The 18,256-nt window shown below is 48.3% G+C and overlaps 1 protein-coding gene across 3 annotated transcripts in view; it reads right to left on the bottom strand.

Moving 5' to 3' along the window:
• Positions 1-18,256, bottom strand: part of pik3ap1 (phosphoinositide-3-kinase adaptor protein 1) — a 166,155-nt gene that overhangs the window by 82,754 nt on the left and 65,145 nt on the right. For all 3 annotated transcript variants that reach the window (XM_085970146.1, XM_085970147.1, XM_085970144.1), the window contains exons 3-5: positions 13,732-13,901; positions 9,402-9,546; positions 4,858-5,000 (exon numbers count right to left, since the gene is read on the bottom strand). In XM_085970146.1, the coding sequence (XP_085826272.1) occupies positions 4,858-5,000; positions 9,402-9,546; positions 13,732-13,901 (458 nt within the window). The remainder of the gene's footprint in view (positions 1-4,857; positions 5,001-9,401; positions 9,547-13,731; positions 13,902-18,256) is intronic.

The raw sequence follows: 18,256 nt of genomic DNA on the forward strand, positions 1-18,256 counted from the left end.
CTTAAAATCCTTTCTTCCCAACAAAAAGCTTTACTTTCATACCTGTACAGTCTACACATCCAGGCATCATTCCTACACTAAAGACCCCAACTCAGCAGCCCTCCGAATGCATCATCATTCTCAGATTTAACCTCCCAAGTCTATGGTTTCTCTCAATAAAGGCTTAGAATAGACACTTCCTCCTGCTATTTCCTTGGTGAAGACTTCCCCTTTTAGACAACTCCAGTGCAGTTTCCATTTCTCATCTTCCTTTATTCTAGCTTCTATAGCAAGCTTTAAAACCACAAACACCTCCACACAGTTTCACCAGCCAGAGTCAGCCACAGACACCCAACCACTTTTACTTTTTTTTTCCAATTTTGTACTCAAGGTAAGAGAGCAAAGCAATGGAACACGTTTCATTCTAGGCACCCAGTGTCAGCATCAAACACTCCCAGGGCAGGTACAGCATGGGTTAGATACAGAGTAAAGCTCCCTCTACACTGTCCCATCAAACACTCCCAGGGCAGGTACAGCACAGGTTAGATACAGAGTAAAGCTCCCTCTACACTGTCCCATCAAACACTTCCAGGGCAGGTACAGCACGGGTTAGATACAGAGTAAAGCTCCCTCTACACTGTCCCATCAAACACTCCCGGGGCAGGTACAACACGGGTTAGATACAGAGTAAAGCTCCCTCTACACTGTCCCATCAAACACTCCCAGGGCAGGTACAACACGGGTTAGATACAGAGTAAAGCTCCCTCTACACTGTCCCATCAAACACTCCCAGGGCAGGTACAGTATGGGTTAGATACAGAGTAAAACTTCCTCTACACTGTCCCATCAAACACTCCCAGGTCCAGTACAGCATGGCTTAGATACAGAGTAAAGCTCCCTCTACACTGTCCCGTCAAACACTCCCAGGGCAGGTACAGCACTAGATGGGTTAGATGGAAAGCTCCCGTGACTTTGGAGAACAGTGTGCCTCAGACTGACCCTACTGTTATATTTTCCCCATGTCCCAAACCAGCTGCTTTATATGCGTTGATGTGATTGTCAATTATGGCAAATCAGGGCAGTGCTGTGGGTTCACAATCACTGGGATTGGATAGATGCTGTCCAAATTATTTCCCATTTAGGACCCTCACAGCCACCAAACTTGGAGACTTTCATCCCAAAAGTCTGGTCCAGAATTGAACCAAAACCAAGGTGAACAGGTTTCTTAAACATCAGCCAGCCAATGTGGATGTGTCAAACTACAGATGCCTAGCCACTATTTTGTTCCATTATAGATATCTAGTTGTAGGCACCAAACTATGGATTCAACCAAGCGTAGTCATCCATGGGTCAATTTGACTGCAACATTCCCAGGTACAGCCATAGTACCCAACACACCTTCTGCCCAATGCACCTTCTGCCCAACGCACCCTCCGTCCAACCCGTGCCCTCTGTCACAGAATCATAGAATGATTACAGCACAGAAGGAGGCCATTCGGCCCGTCGAGCCTGTGCCAGCTCTCTGCAAGAGCACTTCAGTTAGTCCCACTCCCCTGCCCTTTCCCTGTAGCCCTGCAAATTTTTTTCCTTCCGGTACTTAATCAACTCCCTTTTGGAAACTGTGATTGAGTCTGCCTCCACCACCCTTTCAGGCATTGCATTCCAGATCATAGAGTCACAATGGCAAAGAAGGAGGCCATTTGGCCCATCGAATCCGTGCTGGCTCTCTGTAGAACAATCCAGTCAGTCCCATTCCCCCGCTCTATCCCCGTAGCCCTGCAAGTTTATTTCCCTCAAGTGCCTATCCAGTCTCCCCTTGAAAACATTGAGTGTCTCCGCTTCCACCACTTCCATCGGCAGCGAGTTCCAGGTCCTCACCACTCGCTGCATAAAAACGTTTTTCCTCACATCTCCCCTGTATCTCTTGCCCAAAACCTTAAATCTGTGTCCCCTAGTCCTTGTACCATCAACTAGTGGGAACAGCCTTACCCCGTCTAGCCTATCCAAACCCGTCATAATCTTGTACACCTCTATCAAATCACCCCTCAACCTCCTTTGCTCTAATGAAAACAAATCCAGCTTCTCCAACCTGTCCTTGTAGCTAAGATCTGCCATCCCCAGAACCATTCTGGTAAATCTCCTCTGCACCCTCTCCAGGGCCTTCACATCCTTCCTAAAGTGTGGTGACCAGAACTGGACGCAATACTCCAGTTGTGGCCTAACCAGCGCTTTATAAAGGTTCAGCATAACTTCTCTGCTTTTGTACTCAATACCACTATTTATGAAGCCCAAGAAAGATCCCATATGCTTTGCTAAGCCCTCTCTCAATATGTCCCGCCACCTTCAGGGACCTATGCCCATTAACTCCCAGGTCCCTCTGTCCCTGCACACTCTTTAAAACTGTGCCATTAAGTGTATATTGCCTCTCCCTGTTCCTTCTGCCAAAATGCATCACCTCACACTTCTCTGTATTAAATTCCATCTGCCACTTGTCTGCCCATTCTGCTAGCCTTTCTATGTCCTGTTGCAGTCGATTGGCATCATCATCACTGTTTGCCACACCCCCAAGTTTGGTGTCATCGGCAAATTTAGAAATTTTACTCTGTATTCCAATATCCAGGTCATTTATATATATCAAAAAAGCAGTGGCCCCAGCACTGACCCTTGGGGAACACCACTGTCTACGATCCTCCAGTCTGAAAAACAGCCATTTACCACAACTCACTGTTTTCTGTCCTTAAGCCAATTCCTTATCCAAGCTGCCACTGACCCACCTATTCCATGAGCCTCAATTTTGTTAACCAAATATGTGGTACTTTGTCAAACAGCTTCCAAAAATCCATGTACACAACATCCATTGCATTCCCTTCATCAATCCTCCCCGTTACTTCACCAAAAAATCCTAGCCACTCGCTGAGTAAAAAAGTTTTTCCTCATGTCGTCTTTGGTTCTTCTACCAATCACCTTAAATCTGTGTCCTCTGGTTCTCGACCCTTCTGCCAATGGGAACAGTTTCTCTCTATCTACCCTGTCTAGACCCCTCATGATTTTGAACACCTCTATCAAATCTCCTCTCAACCTTCTCTGCTCTAAGGAGAACAACCCCAGCTTCTCCAGTTTATCTACGTAACTGAAGTCCCTCATCCCTGGAATCATTCTCGTAAATATTTTCTGCACCCTCTCTAAGGCCTTCACATCCTTCCTAAAGTGCGGTGTCCAGAATTGAACACAATACTCTAGTTGAGGCCGAACCAGTGTTTTATACAGGTTCATCATAACTTCCTTGCTTTTGTACTCTATGGGGCAGTAATTCCTCCCCAAACGCGTGAGTACGGAAGGGGTACTCACGCGTTTGGCCGGAGGAAATGCCGGTTTTCAGCATGCACAGCGCATGCGCTGAAAACCGGCATTTCCTCTCCTCTAACCCAAGAGGTGAAGAGGCTAGCGCGTGCGCTGTAGGGGGCAGCGCGTGCGTCTTGGATTTCCTCTGTTTTGGGGGATTTGCGCATGTGTAAAGGCCTCCGGTCTTTACGCTTGTAAAAAGCACACGTAAGTATTTATTTTTACAGGTAAGTGGTGTTTTAGTGCAATTTAGAATTTTTTTTCCCCACAGGTTTATTATTTTAAAGAATCTACAATAAGGTAAGTTTAGTTTTAGACCCTTTTTATTAAAAATTTATTTTTTTCAAAAAAAAAAATTATTGTTTAAATTATTTTTTTAAACTTATTTATACTTAATTTAATGATTGGGATTTTTTTTAAATTTTATTTAAAGTTTAAGTAGTGTTTTGGGGTGCAGTACTTCTCATGAGTTTGACAGTTCTTACTCTCAAACTTAGGAATGAAGTTTCCCCTCCCCTGATTGGCTGAACAGTGCTCACCTGATCCCAGCCGGCACATCGCACTAACTACGCCGCTGGGTCAGGTTAGCACAGCGCGCCGACATCAGAACCGGGCCACTGACTGGAAATCCACTGCGGGCCAGGTTTCAGATGTCGGCGCGCCGGGTAAGTGCACATCGGGGGCTTGCACGCGCGGCAAGCCCCCGACACCAAGTTCTGGGCCAATATCTCTATTCATGAAGCCCAGGATCCCGTAAGCTTTTTTAACTGCTTTCTCAACCTGCTCTGCCACCTTCAACGATTGGTGCACACATACACCTAGGTCTCTCTGTCCAACCGCACCCTCTGTCCAATGCACCTTCTGTACAACCACACCTTCTGCAGATGAGCCACACTCCATTCAGCTTTTATTTTTTATAAAACAGTATGATAATATTGTCAATCTAATCTTATGTCAAGAGATTATTCTCATTCAGTTGATCCTTCGAATCACAGAATGATACACAGCACAGAAGGAGGCTCTTTGAAAGAACTATCCCATTAGTCCCACTCCCCAGCCTTTTCTTCAAAGCCATTCACATTTTCTCCCTTCCAAGTCCAATTCACTTTTGAAAGTTACTATTGAATCTGCTTCCACCGCCCTTTCAGGCAGCGCATTCCATAATGTAACAACTCAAGGTGTTAAAACAAAATTCTCATCTCCACACTGGTTCTTTTGCCAATCACCTTAAATCTGTGTCCTCTGGTTACCAACCCTTCTACCACTGGAAACAGTTTCTGCTTATTTACTCTATCAAAACCCTTCATGATTCTGAACACCTCTATCAAATCTCTCCTTAACCTTCTCTGCTTTAAGGAGAACAACCCCAGCTTCTCCAGTCTCTCCACATCACTGAAGTCCCTCAACACTGGTACCATCCTGGTAAATCTCCTCTGCACCCTGAGGTCTTACTGGGATAACATTGGTTCTTGGACCTGGTGCAACCATATTTTGCTGACCAGTTTACATGTGCTACATAAATGATAAGCTACTTGCCTGGCACATGAATTCCACAGGATTGATGGTATTCTTCAGGAGGTGTTCAATTTCTTCCATGTCAGTGTAGTAGATTAAAGTTGCTGAACTTACTTTCAAATCTCCTGAGTATATGGTGAGTGAAACCAATCCAGGAGGCATGTCTGTCCAACACAAGGCAAAAATGTTACATGTTCTAGAATGAAAGGTACCATCAGAACATCACTATTATCATCTGCATGAGGAAAGTACCTTATTTCAGAGGAATATTTTACTGTTCAATAATTATTTTGAGATTCAAGTGTTTGACCTCAAAATGTTGGATGATATCATAATTCCTCCTAATGTACTAGGAAATCATTACTAACACAGCAGTTTACATCGATTAACAACGTTTATATAACAAAACATCCAGTGTAATTTACACGGGGAGCGCTGGGACCTGAGCAGGAAGTAGGAGGGAAGTTCAGGGAGGCACAAGAAGGAAGTGCTGAGGAGCTGGAATTGGCATCTGAGGCATGAGGGAGGTAACTGTGCGATCCTGCACTCCCACTGGGAGCTGTATTCCCGAAGCTGTGGCCCTATCTCCGACCTGCGCTCGCTGCGAGCACTGGGAGCACAGATATACCCCCGAAACTTCCGATGGAAGCCAAATATAACGGCCGCTTTGGTGCTGTGAGTGGGGCAAAGACCAGGCTGGAGAAAATCCAACAGGGAGTGTTGAGAAAGTTGAGGAGCAATGACGTGTTCAAAGGCCTGAGAGGAAGCAGAGGTTGGCGATAGGCTGGTATTTTCAGGCAACAGAGGGGTTATGGGTAGGTTTTTCAAGGGGTGGGGTGGGGGGGAGCTGGGTAACGAGGGCAGCAGTTAGGAAGACGGATGAAAATGATACCTCAGGAAAAGGTGAAGGATGACAATGTTGGTGCGGAGTGAGCTGAGGAGTTCTCACTGAGTGCTGAGGGTCGGAGTTGGCTGGTGGTTCAGTTCCTTCTTATTTTTTTATTGTGAATCTCAACATGGAAGAAAAAAAGGAACTCAAAAGTTGCTAGGCTAATGTGCGGGAAACTTTTTGCAAACGTTTTTGTGATACTTGCCGGTTAGTGAATGATAACTGGAAAAAAAAAAGAGAAGTTTGCTTGCTCGGTTTCATGTCAGTTACTCGTTCCTCATTGGTATGTTTGATTCATTCATTTTACTTGGGTGCAGATCATGTGATATCAGTCCTTTCAAAGTTGTTACGCTTGAAAGTGTTACCTCAGAACCATCACATCTCAAAGCAGGCACAAGGTAAAGGTTAGTGACTGACGGAAATAAGGTCTTAAGTTGCCAATCAGATATCTAATTAAATCAAATAAGCATCGCCCAAAGTGAATGAATAGGGCAATAATGATAACGTGGCACTGAAACTGGAGAGAAGTAAAAATCAACTGAATGTGCTCTTGAAGTGTGTATCAGAGAAAATAACATTAAGATGCTCGACATCACGAAGCTCAATAGGCAAAGGGACTCGAGAGAAACAAATTCCCTGGTGGTGTATATCCCAGGATATTGAAGGAGACTAGGGAGGGAATTTTCAGGACACTGGCTCCAATCACAGATAAGAAAGAAAGACTTGCATTTCTATAGCGCCTTTCATTACCACCGGACGTCTCAAAGCGCTTTACAGCCAATGAAGTACTTTTGAAGTGTAGTCACTGTTGTAATGTGGGAAACGCGGCAGCCAATTTACGCACGGCAAGCTGCCACAAACAGCAATGTGATAATGACCCGATTATCAGTTTTTGTTACATTGCTTGAGGGATAAACATTGGCCAGGACGAATCTTTGGACACCAGTGAGTTGACTGGAAGCAAATGTACTGCCTCAATTTAAAAAGGATATGAAATCTGCATGTGGCAACTACTATCCCATTAGCCTCACATCTGTAACAGGTAAACAATGGCAACTGTTAGAGTCAGACTGGAGGAGTTCCTGTGCAGTAGTGAACCTAAAAACAGCCAGCACGGGTTTGGGAGGAGGAAATCCTGGCGGACAATCTCCTTGAATTCTTTGTCGGTGCAGGAGATAAAGCAGATTGTGGAACTCCCTCGGATATAGTTTAACGGGGCCCTCAGGACTGACCAAGTCCCAGTGAAGCCTATTTCAGCTGGATCAGACACTGATTACAAAATGGGAAGCAAAGAGCCCCAAGGTCGGAGTCCACGTTCCACTGAGGGCCTTGGCCAAGACCAGGGCCTTCACCAAGTAAATGTTGGAGGTGAAAGGTGAAAGAGCGGGAGAGAAGGCCGCAAAAAGGCCCTTTCGCTCGAGTGGGCGCCTTCTGTCCAAAGTGGAGTGTTAACGCCACTTCCTAGGGACCTATCTTCACCTTCCCCGCAGTGGCTCCAGGAAGTCATGGTAACATGGACAGACCCATTGCCTGATATGTCCCACACCTCTCACTGTAGCACTCTCTGATATACCCCACACACCACACTGAAACACTCTGATATACCCCACACCCCTCACTGTATCGCACTGATATACCCCACACCCCATACCATGAATCAGTCTCTGCGGCAATCCCGCCCGAATTTGGACAGGATCGTGGAGGAGGATCCTGACCTACATCTGCTGAGATTATAAACAAAGATTGAAAAACCGGCAGCTGCTAAAAACCTAAAACAAAATAGAAAATACCAGAAATACTCAACAGTTCAGGCAGAAATGTGGAGAGATCAGTATGGACCCCTCATTTTGACTCAAAACAACTTATCTCTTGTCTGCAGATGCTGCCTGACCGGCTGAGTGTCTCCAGCATTCTCTGTTTTCTCCAGCGGTTATTAAGGGTTCTATAATCCCTGCTACGATCACACTTGCAATACTGTGTTCAATCCTGGTCAACACACCACATCACATCACACCACACATATTAGTATTGCAGAGGATGCAGGGAAAAGTGATCAGGCCACATTTGTTGCCCATCCCTCATTGCCGTAGAGGGCATTGAGTCAATTACATTGGGTCGGACTGGAGTCACATGTAGGCTAGACCAGGTACGGAGGTGGTAGGTTCCCTTCTCTGAGGAACATTAGTGAACCAGTTGGGTTTTTGTAACATTCCTGCAGCTTTCATGAATTATTTATTGAATTCCATTTCACAGGTTGCCATGGTTGACGTATGAGGAGAGATTGGGTCGGTTGGGCTTATATTCGCGAGAGTTTAGAAGAATGAGAGGGGATCTCATTGAAACTTATAAAATTCTGACAGGACTGGACAGACTAGATGCAGGAAGGATGTTTCCGATGGTCGGGGAGTCCAGAACCAGGGGTCACAGTCTAAGGATAAGGGGTAAGCCATTTAGGACAGAGATGAGGAAGAATTTCTTCACCCAGAGAGTGGTGAACCTGTGGAATTCTCTACCACAGAAGGCCGTTGAGGCCAATTCATTAAATATATTCAAGAAGGAGTTAGATAAATTTCTTAAGGCTAAAGGGATCAAGGGATATGGAGAGAAAGCAGGGACAGGGTACTGAATTTGGATGATCAGACATGATCTCATTAAGTGGCAGAACAGGCTCGAGGGGCCGAATGGCCTACTCCTGCTCCTATCTTCTATGTTTCTATGCGGTGGGTCTATGCTGGTCCAGTATCATGACCACTGCACTACCGACGCAGAGGGACCATTAGGAAGGTGTGAGCCCTCCAATCTAGGAAGGTGCTGGTTAATTAGGTGCACAAAGCATGAAATGGTACAGAAAAAAAAGGGAAGGCCCAGCACACATCGGAAAACCACCCCCCCCCCAGACTGTGATTTCTGTCCAGTGGAATGAACAGACACATCATTGGCTGGGAGTGTGCAATTTCCCGATGTGCGTTCCTGGCTCAAAGTGGAAACTCTCCCCTGTCTAGCCACACCGTCTAGACATTAAAAGTGATGTGTCTGCCGTGATTGCCAGTCGCCTCTTATAATCGCTCCATTTAATGTGTGCAGATGTTTCTCTTGTTAAACAACAGGCAGCATGGGTTCAGGAAAGAGAGGTTATAACTGGTTAAACAACAGACAGCATGGGTTTACAAAAAGGTTATACTTAACTACAACAACAACTTGTATTTATATAGCACCTTTAACGTAGTAAAACGTCCCAAGATGCTTCACAGGAGCGATTATCAAACAAAATTTGACACCGAGCCACATAAGGAGATATTAGGGCAGGTGACCAAAAGCTGGGTCAAAGAGGTCAGTTTTAAGGAGCGTCTTAAAGGAGGAGAGAGAGGTGGAGAGGCGGAGAGGTTTAGGGAGGGAATTCCAGAGCTTAGGGCCCTGGCAGCTGAAGGCACGGCCACCAATGGTTGAGCTAACAAGCAGTAGTTTTTTTGAAAGAGATTACTGATGAAATGGTTGGGGATATACTTGTATTTTGAGAAAGTTTTTGACAAGGTTCCCATCAGGAATCATACAACAGGAGGTGAAGGAGGAACTGGATAAAGAATTGGCTTAAAAAGAAGAAATAAAACTGAATGCGAATCTAAACTCAAAGCTCTCGTGGGCAGGTTCTAGTTTTCGCTCTTAGTGTTTGGCTTACCTGGTGCTCTTGCAGACAGTGTGTACTCATTCACAAAGTGTGCCGGAACTCGGACCATGGCCTTCACACTCAACGCAAAGTCAATTTCACTTTTTATTTTGCTATCCAGTTTGATCTTTAGAATAACAAAAATCTGCTGCGGTATCTGAAATTAAAAAAGAATATTTAGAACATTCAGCATATTGTGGCAACACTAGTGAATCTCCCGAGGTGTTGCTCACAGTTCAAGAGAGGACGATTAGACCATGTGGCACGCAATTTATTATGTATTTTTTTTATTCGTTTATGGGATGTGGGCGTCGCTGGCAAGGCCAGCCTTTATTGCCCATCCCTAGTAGCCCTTGAGGTGGCGGTGGTGAGCCGCCTTCTTGAACCGCTGCAGTCCGTGTGGTGAAGGTACTCCCACAGTGCTGTTAGGGAGGGAGTTCCAGGATTTTGACCCAGTGACGATGAAGGATCAGCGATATACTTCTAAGTCAGGATGGTGTGTGACTTGGAGGGGAACTTGGAGGTGGTGGTGTTCCCATGCGCCTGCTGCCCTTGTCCTTCTAGGTGGTAGAGGTCGCGGGTTTGGGAGGTGCTGCCGAAGAAGCCTTGGTGAGTTGCTGCAGTGCATCTTGTAGATGGTACACACTGCAGCCACGGTGCGCCGGTGGTGGAGGGAGTGAATGTTTAAGGTGGTGGATGGGGTGCCAATCAAACGGGTTGCTTTGTCCTGGATGGTGTCGAGCTTTTTCAGTGTTGTTGGAGCTGCACTCATCCAGGCAAGTGGAGAGTATTCCATCACACTAGTGGTGTTCCGCAGGGGTCAGTGCTGGGTCCCCAACTCTTTACAATCTATATTAACGATTTGGAGGAGGGGACCGAGTGTAACATATCAAAGTTTGCAGATGATAATAAGATGGGAGGGAAAGTAGTGAGTGAGGAGGACATAAAAAACCTGCAAGGGGACATAGACAGGCTGAGTAAGTGGGCAGAGATTTGGCAGATGGAATACAATACTGGAAAGTGTGAGGTTATGCACTTTGGCAGGAAAAATCATAGAGCAAGTTATTATCTTAATGGCAAGAAACTGGAAAGTACTGTAGTAGAAAGGGATCTGGGGGTCCTGGTGCACGAAACTCAAAAAGTTAGTATGCAGGTGCAGCAAGTGATCAAGAAGGCCAATGGAATGTTGGCTTTTATTGCTAGGGGCATAGAATATAAAAACAGGGAGGTATTGCTGCAGTTATACAAGGCATTGGTGAGACCGCACCTGGAATACTGCATACAGTTTTGGTGTCCATACTTAAGAAAAGACATACTTGCTCTCGAGTCAGTACAAAGAAGGTTCACTCGGTTAATCACGGGGATGAGGGGGTGGTCATATGAGGAGAGGTTGAGTAGATTGGGACTCTACTCATTGGAGTTCAGAAGAATGAGAGGCGATCTTATTGAAACATATAAGATTGTGAAGGGGCTTGATCGGGTGGATGGGTGAAACTAGAACTAGGGGGCATAATCTTAAAATAAGGGGCTGCTCTTTCAAAACTGAGATGAGGAGAAACTTCTTCACTCAGAGGGTGGTAGGTTTGTGGAATTTGCTGCCCCAGAAAGCTGTGGAAGCTGCATCATTAAATAAATTTAAAACAGAAATAGATAGTTTCCTAGAAGTAAAGGGAATTAAGGGTTATGGGGAGCGGGCAGGAAATTGGACATGAGTCTAGGTTCGGAATGGTCATGGCCCTGTGGGTAGTGGAGTGGGCCCAGGGGCCGTGTAGCCTTGTTCTGCTCCTACTGTGTTCTAATTCTGTGTTAGATTTCAGGAGATGGTTTTATTCCTGTTCCTGGCTGGGGTGGAGATCGCCTTTACAGAAGGTAAGTACTGTAGAAAATATAGGGACAGAGTGATCTCCTGGAAGAGTTTCGATCGCCTAGATGGGTTGGAGAGGAATTTCCCAGATTTTTTCTCCCAAATTGGCCATTGGGTTTTTTATCTGGTTTTTCGCCTCTCCCGGGAGATCACATGGGTTCGGGTGGGATGGAGAGTGATAGAAGATTTGAGGTTAGGATCAGATCAGCCATGATCTTATTGAATGGTGGAGCAGGCTCGAGGGGCCGATTGGCCTACTCCTGCTCCTATTTCTTATGTTCTTATGTTCTTATACTCCTTACTTGTGCCTTGTAGATGGTGGAAAGGCTTTGGGGAGTCAGAAGGTGAGACAAACAGGATCATTCTACCCAGTAACACGTGTGTGTGATACCTAGTAATATACAGCTCTAATAATTTGTTCTCTCATGTATAAGAAGATAGTTCTCCCTCTTCTTGTAACTGTTTCTTGGCCTCTTTCCCACTCTCTGATTCTTTCAATGTCCCTCTCTCTTTCTTTCTCATTTTCCCTGCATGACCTTCACACACTTGCTGTGGCTCAGTGGGTAACACTGTCGCCTCTGAGTCAGACGATTGTGGGTTCAAGACCCACTCCAGAGACTTGAGCACAAAACTCTATGCTGACACTCCAGAGCAGTACTGGGGGAGTGCTGCACTGTCGGAGGTGCCGTCTTTTGGATGAAACGTCTGCTCTCTCAGGTGGGCGTAAAAGATCCCATGGCACTATTTAGAAGAAGAGCGGGGGGAGTTCTCCCCGGTGTCCTGGGGCCAATATTTATCCCTCAATCAACATCAATAAAACAGATAGAATAGCAAAATACTGTGGATGCTGGAAATCTGAAACAACAACAGAAAATGCTGGAAATACTCAGCAGGCCAGGCAGCATCCGTGGAGAGAAACGTTAACTCTGTTTCTTTCTCCACGGATGCTGCCTGGCATTTCCAGCATTTTCTGTTGTTATTTCAAAAAAACAGATTATCTGGTCATTATCACATTGCTGTTTATGGGAGCTTGCTGTGCGCAAATTGGCTGCCGCGTTTCCTACATTACAACAGTGACTACACTTCCAAAAGTACTTCATTGGCTGTGAAGCACTTTGGGACGTCCAGAGGTTGTGAAAGGTGCTATAGAAATGCAAGTCTTTCTTTACTCCTTGTGGTGTGGGTATTTCTCGGTTTGTGTCCAGCTCCTTTCCCACTCTTTGTCCACCACTCTTTCTGTAAAGCTCCACTTTCCTTGGACTCGCCTCTCTCTCTATACTGGGGATTAGAGCGTTCAATTGTGAAGACAGGTTCCATAAACTGGGCTTGTATTCCCTGGAGTATAGAAGATTGAGGGGTGATCTAATCGAGGTGTTTAAAATGTTAACATTAATTTGTTGGGTAGAGAGAGAGAAACTATTTCCTCTGGTGGGGGAATCAAGAATGAGGAGCATCATCTTAAAATTAGAGCCGGGCCGTTCAGGGGTGATGTCGGGAAGCACTTCTTCACACAAAGGGTCGTGGAAATCTGGAACTTTCTCTCCCCCAAAGGGCTGTGGATGCTGGGATCAATTGGAGCTTTAAAGACTGAGATCGATAGACTTTTGTTGGGTAAGGGTATCCATGGATGTGGAGCAAATGCGGGTAAAAGGAGTTGAGGTGCAGATTAGCCATGAGCTGATTGAATGGCAGATCAGGCTCGAGGGGCTGAATGGCCTAATCCTGTTCCTCTGATCCAATATGTTCTGGTGTCTGTGTGTGGCTCTCGCACATTTTGGTTTACTGATGTACTCAATCCATCTCAACATTGTTAGAGCCCAGCAAGCACGCGCCCAACTTGCATGAGGGTAGAGTTTGGCACCTGGATCGTGGGGAGAGTGCACGAGTTCCAACATGCACAGGGCTGAGACTGGGAGGGTGAATCTGGCAACCCTTGGGATAGCTAGGAGTTAGACAGGTGAGCCAATACAGGGGTAAGGGAGCAGGGAGAATCAGGGGTGTAGGATAGACCTAACACAGCACCAGGCCAGTACTGAGGATAGGCCTGGGGGAGCAGAGGAAGGCCACGAAAACACATGCCACTGTGGGGCAAACAAAAACAGCAGCAACGAGGGGCATTGAGCTGTCCGATTACGGATGCGGAGAAGCACAGAAACCATGGTGAGGCAAGGCCCTACTGAAGTGTGCAAGTTTAACGAATAGAGCAGCAGGCAAGGCCGAGGACCCCAAGAGAGGGGAGGCCTGTCTGCACCCCTAACACTGGCTCCCCCTCACCCTTCACTCCCTCCCCTCCTCTTGCACTGGGCTTATATTGTGTACGTTGACCAGTTATACTGGACTGAGAACTACTCTGCACTGGCAAAAGCATGAAATTAGTACCAATATCTTATTTTATTTTATGATTAAAAGCGACTAATCTTTGGTGAGACAGAAACATACGGCTGGTGTGTGTAACACACAGCAATGGTTAATACCTACCCCACATTGGACCCTGTCCGGTAAAACCTTCACTGTGTTGTCCTGATGCTCTCTGGATGATGGGGAACACGGCTCCCCAGGGGATTTTGCGACGTTACCCCGCACTTTGGGTTGAGGCTGTGCTTCTGGATCAGTATCAGTTGTATCGCAGCCTGAGTCTCTGCTGTAGCCTGAGGAGATGGAAATTCCACATGTTTTAACAAGCATTACAAATGGGTACGAGAGCATTGCTTACAGCAGCCCAACAAATGACTGAGACTCGCTCTGCTTCATTTTATCATCAAAATCACAACTCCAACTATCAGCCTATTCTGCCCCTCTAGTTGGAGTAATATGTACTTCATTGGCTGGAAAGCGCTTTGGGGCGGCCTGAGATCATGAAATGCACGACACAGACGCAAATCACACACACAGAATCACACAGAATCCCCACAGTGCAGATAGAGGCCATTTCGGCCCATCAAGCCTGCACCAACACATATCCCACCCTATCCCCTAACCCCACGTATTTAATCCCCTAACATGAAGGGTCAATTTATCATAGCCAAATCAACCTAACCCGCACATCTTTGGACTGTGGGAGGAAACCGGAGCACCCGGAGGAAACCCACGCAGACACAGGGAGAATGTGCAAACTCCACACAGACAGTCGCCCGAGGCCAGATTCAAACCTGGGTCCCTGGCGCTGTGAGGCAACAGTGCTAACCACTATGCCACCGTCTTTCGTCTTTCTTTCTATGTGAGTAAACATTAACTTGCACAACACCTCTCAGTTAACATTAAACTTTATGGCAAACTAAAGCTGCGAGAGAGAAAGTCAGTTTAAACCCAGTCTGTGTACCAGCAGCAAGGTATTGTAACTTTGGCTTCCTTGTGAGACAGATTAATTAATTCACAAGAAGGACAGTTTCGAATCACACTCTGTTAATCCAAGCCTATGTAGATGTACTCTATATATATATATATATATATATATATATATATATATATATATATAGATACAGGTTGCTGTTAAATTCTAACTGAAATTGACCACCTGTTTAACCCTACAATGTCAAGTGCTGGGTCACTGCTGTGGAACAGTGTTCCTCCTTGTGCTTGTCACATTTCTGGGCTTTTAATCAGATACTTTCCTTGGGCTCAATGCCGAAGACCACCTCCCATAGAGAACCTGAAGATATTAAAATTCCACAGGGTCTAGATGTGATTTGAAACTATTCTTTTGGTGATTTTTCCTTAACTTGTCTCAGAACTAGCAATCCCAGGGCTGCCAGTTAAAGAACCTAGATGACAAAAAGAAAATACAGCAGATGCTGGAAATCTGAAATAAAAACAGAAAATGCTGGAGACACTCAGCAGGTCAGGCAGCATCTGTGAAGAGAGAAACAGAGTTTACGTTTCAGGTCGATGACCCTTCGTCAGAACTGGAAAAAAATCAGGAAATGGAACAGATTTTTAAGCAAGTGAAGAGGCTGGGAAATGGGGGAATGAAAGAACAAAAGTGAAGGTCTGTGATAGGATGGGAGGCGGAAGAGGTTAAGAGACATTAAGAGATATTCAAGGTGAAAGGAGATGGAAATGGGACAGGTTAAGAAACAAAGGATGGCTCTAGATGAAGTGTGAATTGTGCGGGCAGAATGAAAGACAGCTGCCCTGTGGGAGAGAAGAAAAAAAAGACAAAGGGGCAGTAATTCCTCCCCAAACGCGTGAGTACGGAAGGGGTACTCACGCGTCTGGCCGGAGGAAATGCCGCTGAAAACCGGCATTTCCTCTCTAACCCAAGAGTTGAAGAGACTAGCACGTGCGCTGTAGGGGGCAACGCGTGCGTCTTGGATTTCCTCTGTTTTGGGGGATTTGCGCATGTCTAAAGGCCTCCGGTCTTTACACTTGTAAAAAGCACACGTAAGTATTTATTTTTACAGGTAAGTGGTGTTTAAGTGCAATTTAGAATTTTTTTTCCCCACAGGTTTATTATTTTAAAGAATCTACAATAAGGTAAGTTTAGCTTTAGACCCTTTTTATTAAAAAAAAAAATTTTTCAAAAAAAAAAATTATTGTTTAAATTATTATTTTAAACTTATTTATACTTAACTAGCTGAAGTGCCCGGCGGTGCCGAGGGCCTTTTGAGGGCATGTTATTGTTGGAAGAGAGAGCGAGCGACTGGGGGGGAAGAGAGCGAGCGACTGGGGGGGGGGGGGAAAGAGAGCGAGCGACCGGGGGGGGGGGGGGAAGAGAGCGAGCGACCGGGGGGGGGAAGAGAGCGAGCGACCGGGGGGGGGAAGAGAGCGAGCGACCGGGGGGGGGGAAGAGAGCGAGCGACCGGGGGGGGAAAGAGAGCGAGCGACGGGGGGGGAAGAGAGCGAGCGACCGGGGGGGGGAAGAGAGCGAGCGACCGGGTGGGGAAAGAGAGCGAGCGACCGGGGGGGGAAGAGAGCGAGCGACCGGGGGGGTGGAAGAGAGCGAGCGACCGGGGGGGGGGGAAAGAGAGCGAGCGATGGGGGGGGAAGAGAGCGAGCGACCGGGGGGGGAAGAGAGCGAGCGACCGGGTGGGGAAAGAGAGCGAGCGACCGGGGGGGGAAGAGAGCGAGCGACCGGGGGGGGAAGAGAGCGAGCGACCGGGGGGGGAAGAGAGCGAGCGACCGGGGGGGGAAGAGAGCGAGCGACCGGGGGGGGGAAGAGAGCGAGCGACTGGGGGGGAAGAGAGAGAGCGACTGGGGGGGAAGAGAGAGAGCGACTGGGGGGGAAGAGAGAGAGCGACTGGGGGGGAAGAGAGAGAGCGACTGGGGGGGAAGAGAGAGAGCGACTGGGGGGGAAGAGAGAGAGCGACTGGGGGGGAAGAGAGAGAGCGACTGGGGGGGAAGAGAGAGAGCGACTGGGGGGGAAGAGAGAGAGCGACTGGGGGGGAAGAGAGAGAGCGACTGGGGGGGAAGAGAGAGAGCGACTGGGGGGGAAGAGAGAGAGCGACTGGGGGGGAAGAGAGAGAGCGACTGGGGGGGAAGAGAGAGAGCGACTGGGGGGGAAGAGAGAGAGCGACTGGGGGGGAAGAGAGAGAGCGACTGGGGGGGGAAGAGAGAGAGCGACTGGGGGGGAAGAGAGAGAGCGACTGGGGGGGAAGAGAGAGAGCGACTGGGGGGGAAGAGAGAGAGCGACTGGGGGGGAAGAGAGAGAGCGACTGGGGGGGAAGAGAGAGAGCGACTGGGGGGGAAGAGAGAGAGCGACTGGGGGGGAAGAGAGAGAGCGACTGGGGGGGAAGAGAGAGAGCGACTGGGGGGGAAGAGAGAGAGCGACTGGGGGGGAAGAGAGAGAGCGACTGGGGGGGGAAGAGAGAGAGCGACTGGGGGGGAAGAGAGAGAGCGACTGGGGGGGAAGAGAGAGAGCGACTGGGGGGGAAGAGAGAGAGCGACTGGGGGGGAAGAGAGAGAGCGACTGGGGGGGAAGAGAGAGAGCGACTGGGGGGGAAGAGAGAGAGCGACTGGGGGGGAAGAGAGAGAGCGACTGGGGGGGAAGAGAGAGAGCGACTGGGGGGGAAGAGAGAGAGCGACTGGGGGGGAAGAGAGAGAGCGACTGGGGGGGAAGAGAGAGAGCGACTGGGGGGGAAGAGAGAGAGCGACTGGGGGGGAAGAGAGAGAGCGACTGGGGGGGAAGAGAGAGAGCGACTGGGGGGGAAGAGAGAGAGCGACTGGGGGGGAAGAGAGAGAGCGACTGGGGGGGAAGAGAGAGAGCGACTGGGGGGGAAGAGAGAGAGCGACTGGGGGGGAAGAGAGAGAGCGACTGGGGGGGAAGAGAGAGAGCGACTGGGGGGGAAGAGAGAGAGCGACTGGGGGGAAGAGAGAGAGCGACTGGGGGGGAAGAGAGAGAGCGACTGGGGGGGAAGAGAGAGAGCGACTGGGGGGGAAGAGAGAGAGCGACTGGGGGGGAAGAGAGAGAGCGACTGGGGGGGAAGAGAGAGAGCGACTGGGGGGGAAGAGAGAGAGCGACTGGGGGGGAAGAGAGAGAGCGACTGGGGGGAAGAGAGAGAGCGACTGGGGGGAAGAGAGAGAGCGACTGGGGGGAAGAGAGAGAGCGACTGGGGGGAAGGAGAGAGAGAGAGAGACTTGGGGGAAGGAGAGAGCGACTGGCGGGAAGAGAGAGAGCTACTGGGGGGGAAGAGAGAGAGCGACTGGGGGAAGAGAGAGAGCGACTGGGGGGGAAGAGAGAGAGCGACTGGGGGGAAGAGAGAGAGCGACTGGGGGGGAAGAGAGAGAGCGACTGGGGGGGAAGAGAGAGAGCGACTGGGGGGAAGAGAGAGAGCGACTGGGGGAAGAGAGAGAGCGACTGGGGGGGAAGAGAGAGAGCGACGGGGGGGAAGAGAGAGAGCGACTGGGGGGGAAGAGAGAGAGCGACGTGAGAGCGACTGGGGGGGAAGAGAGAGAGCGACTGGGGGGAGGAGAAGAGAGAGAGCGAATGGGGGGTGGGAGGAAGAGAGAGAGAGCGACTGAGAGGGGGAAGGAGAGAGAGCAGAAGGGGGGGGAGAAGGAAGGAGGA

The sequence above is a fragment of the Somniosus microcephalus genome, chromosome 29, assembly GCF_052327205.1.
Source record: "Somniosus microcephalus isolate GS21.2 chromosome 29, FLI_Smic_1.0, whole genome shotgun sequence".
In the NCBI taxonomy this organism is placed as follows: Eukaryota; Metazoa; Chordata; class Chondrichthyes; order Squaliformes; family Somniosidae; genus Somniosus; species Somniosus microcephalus.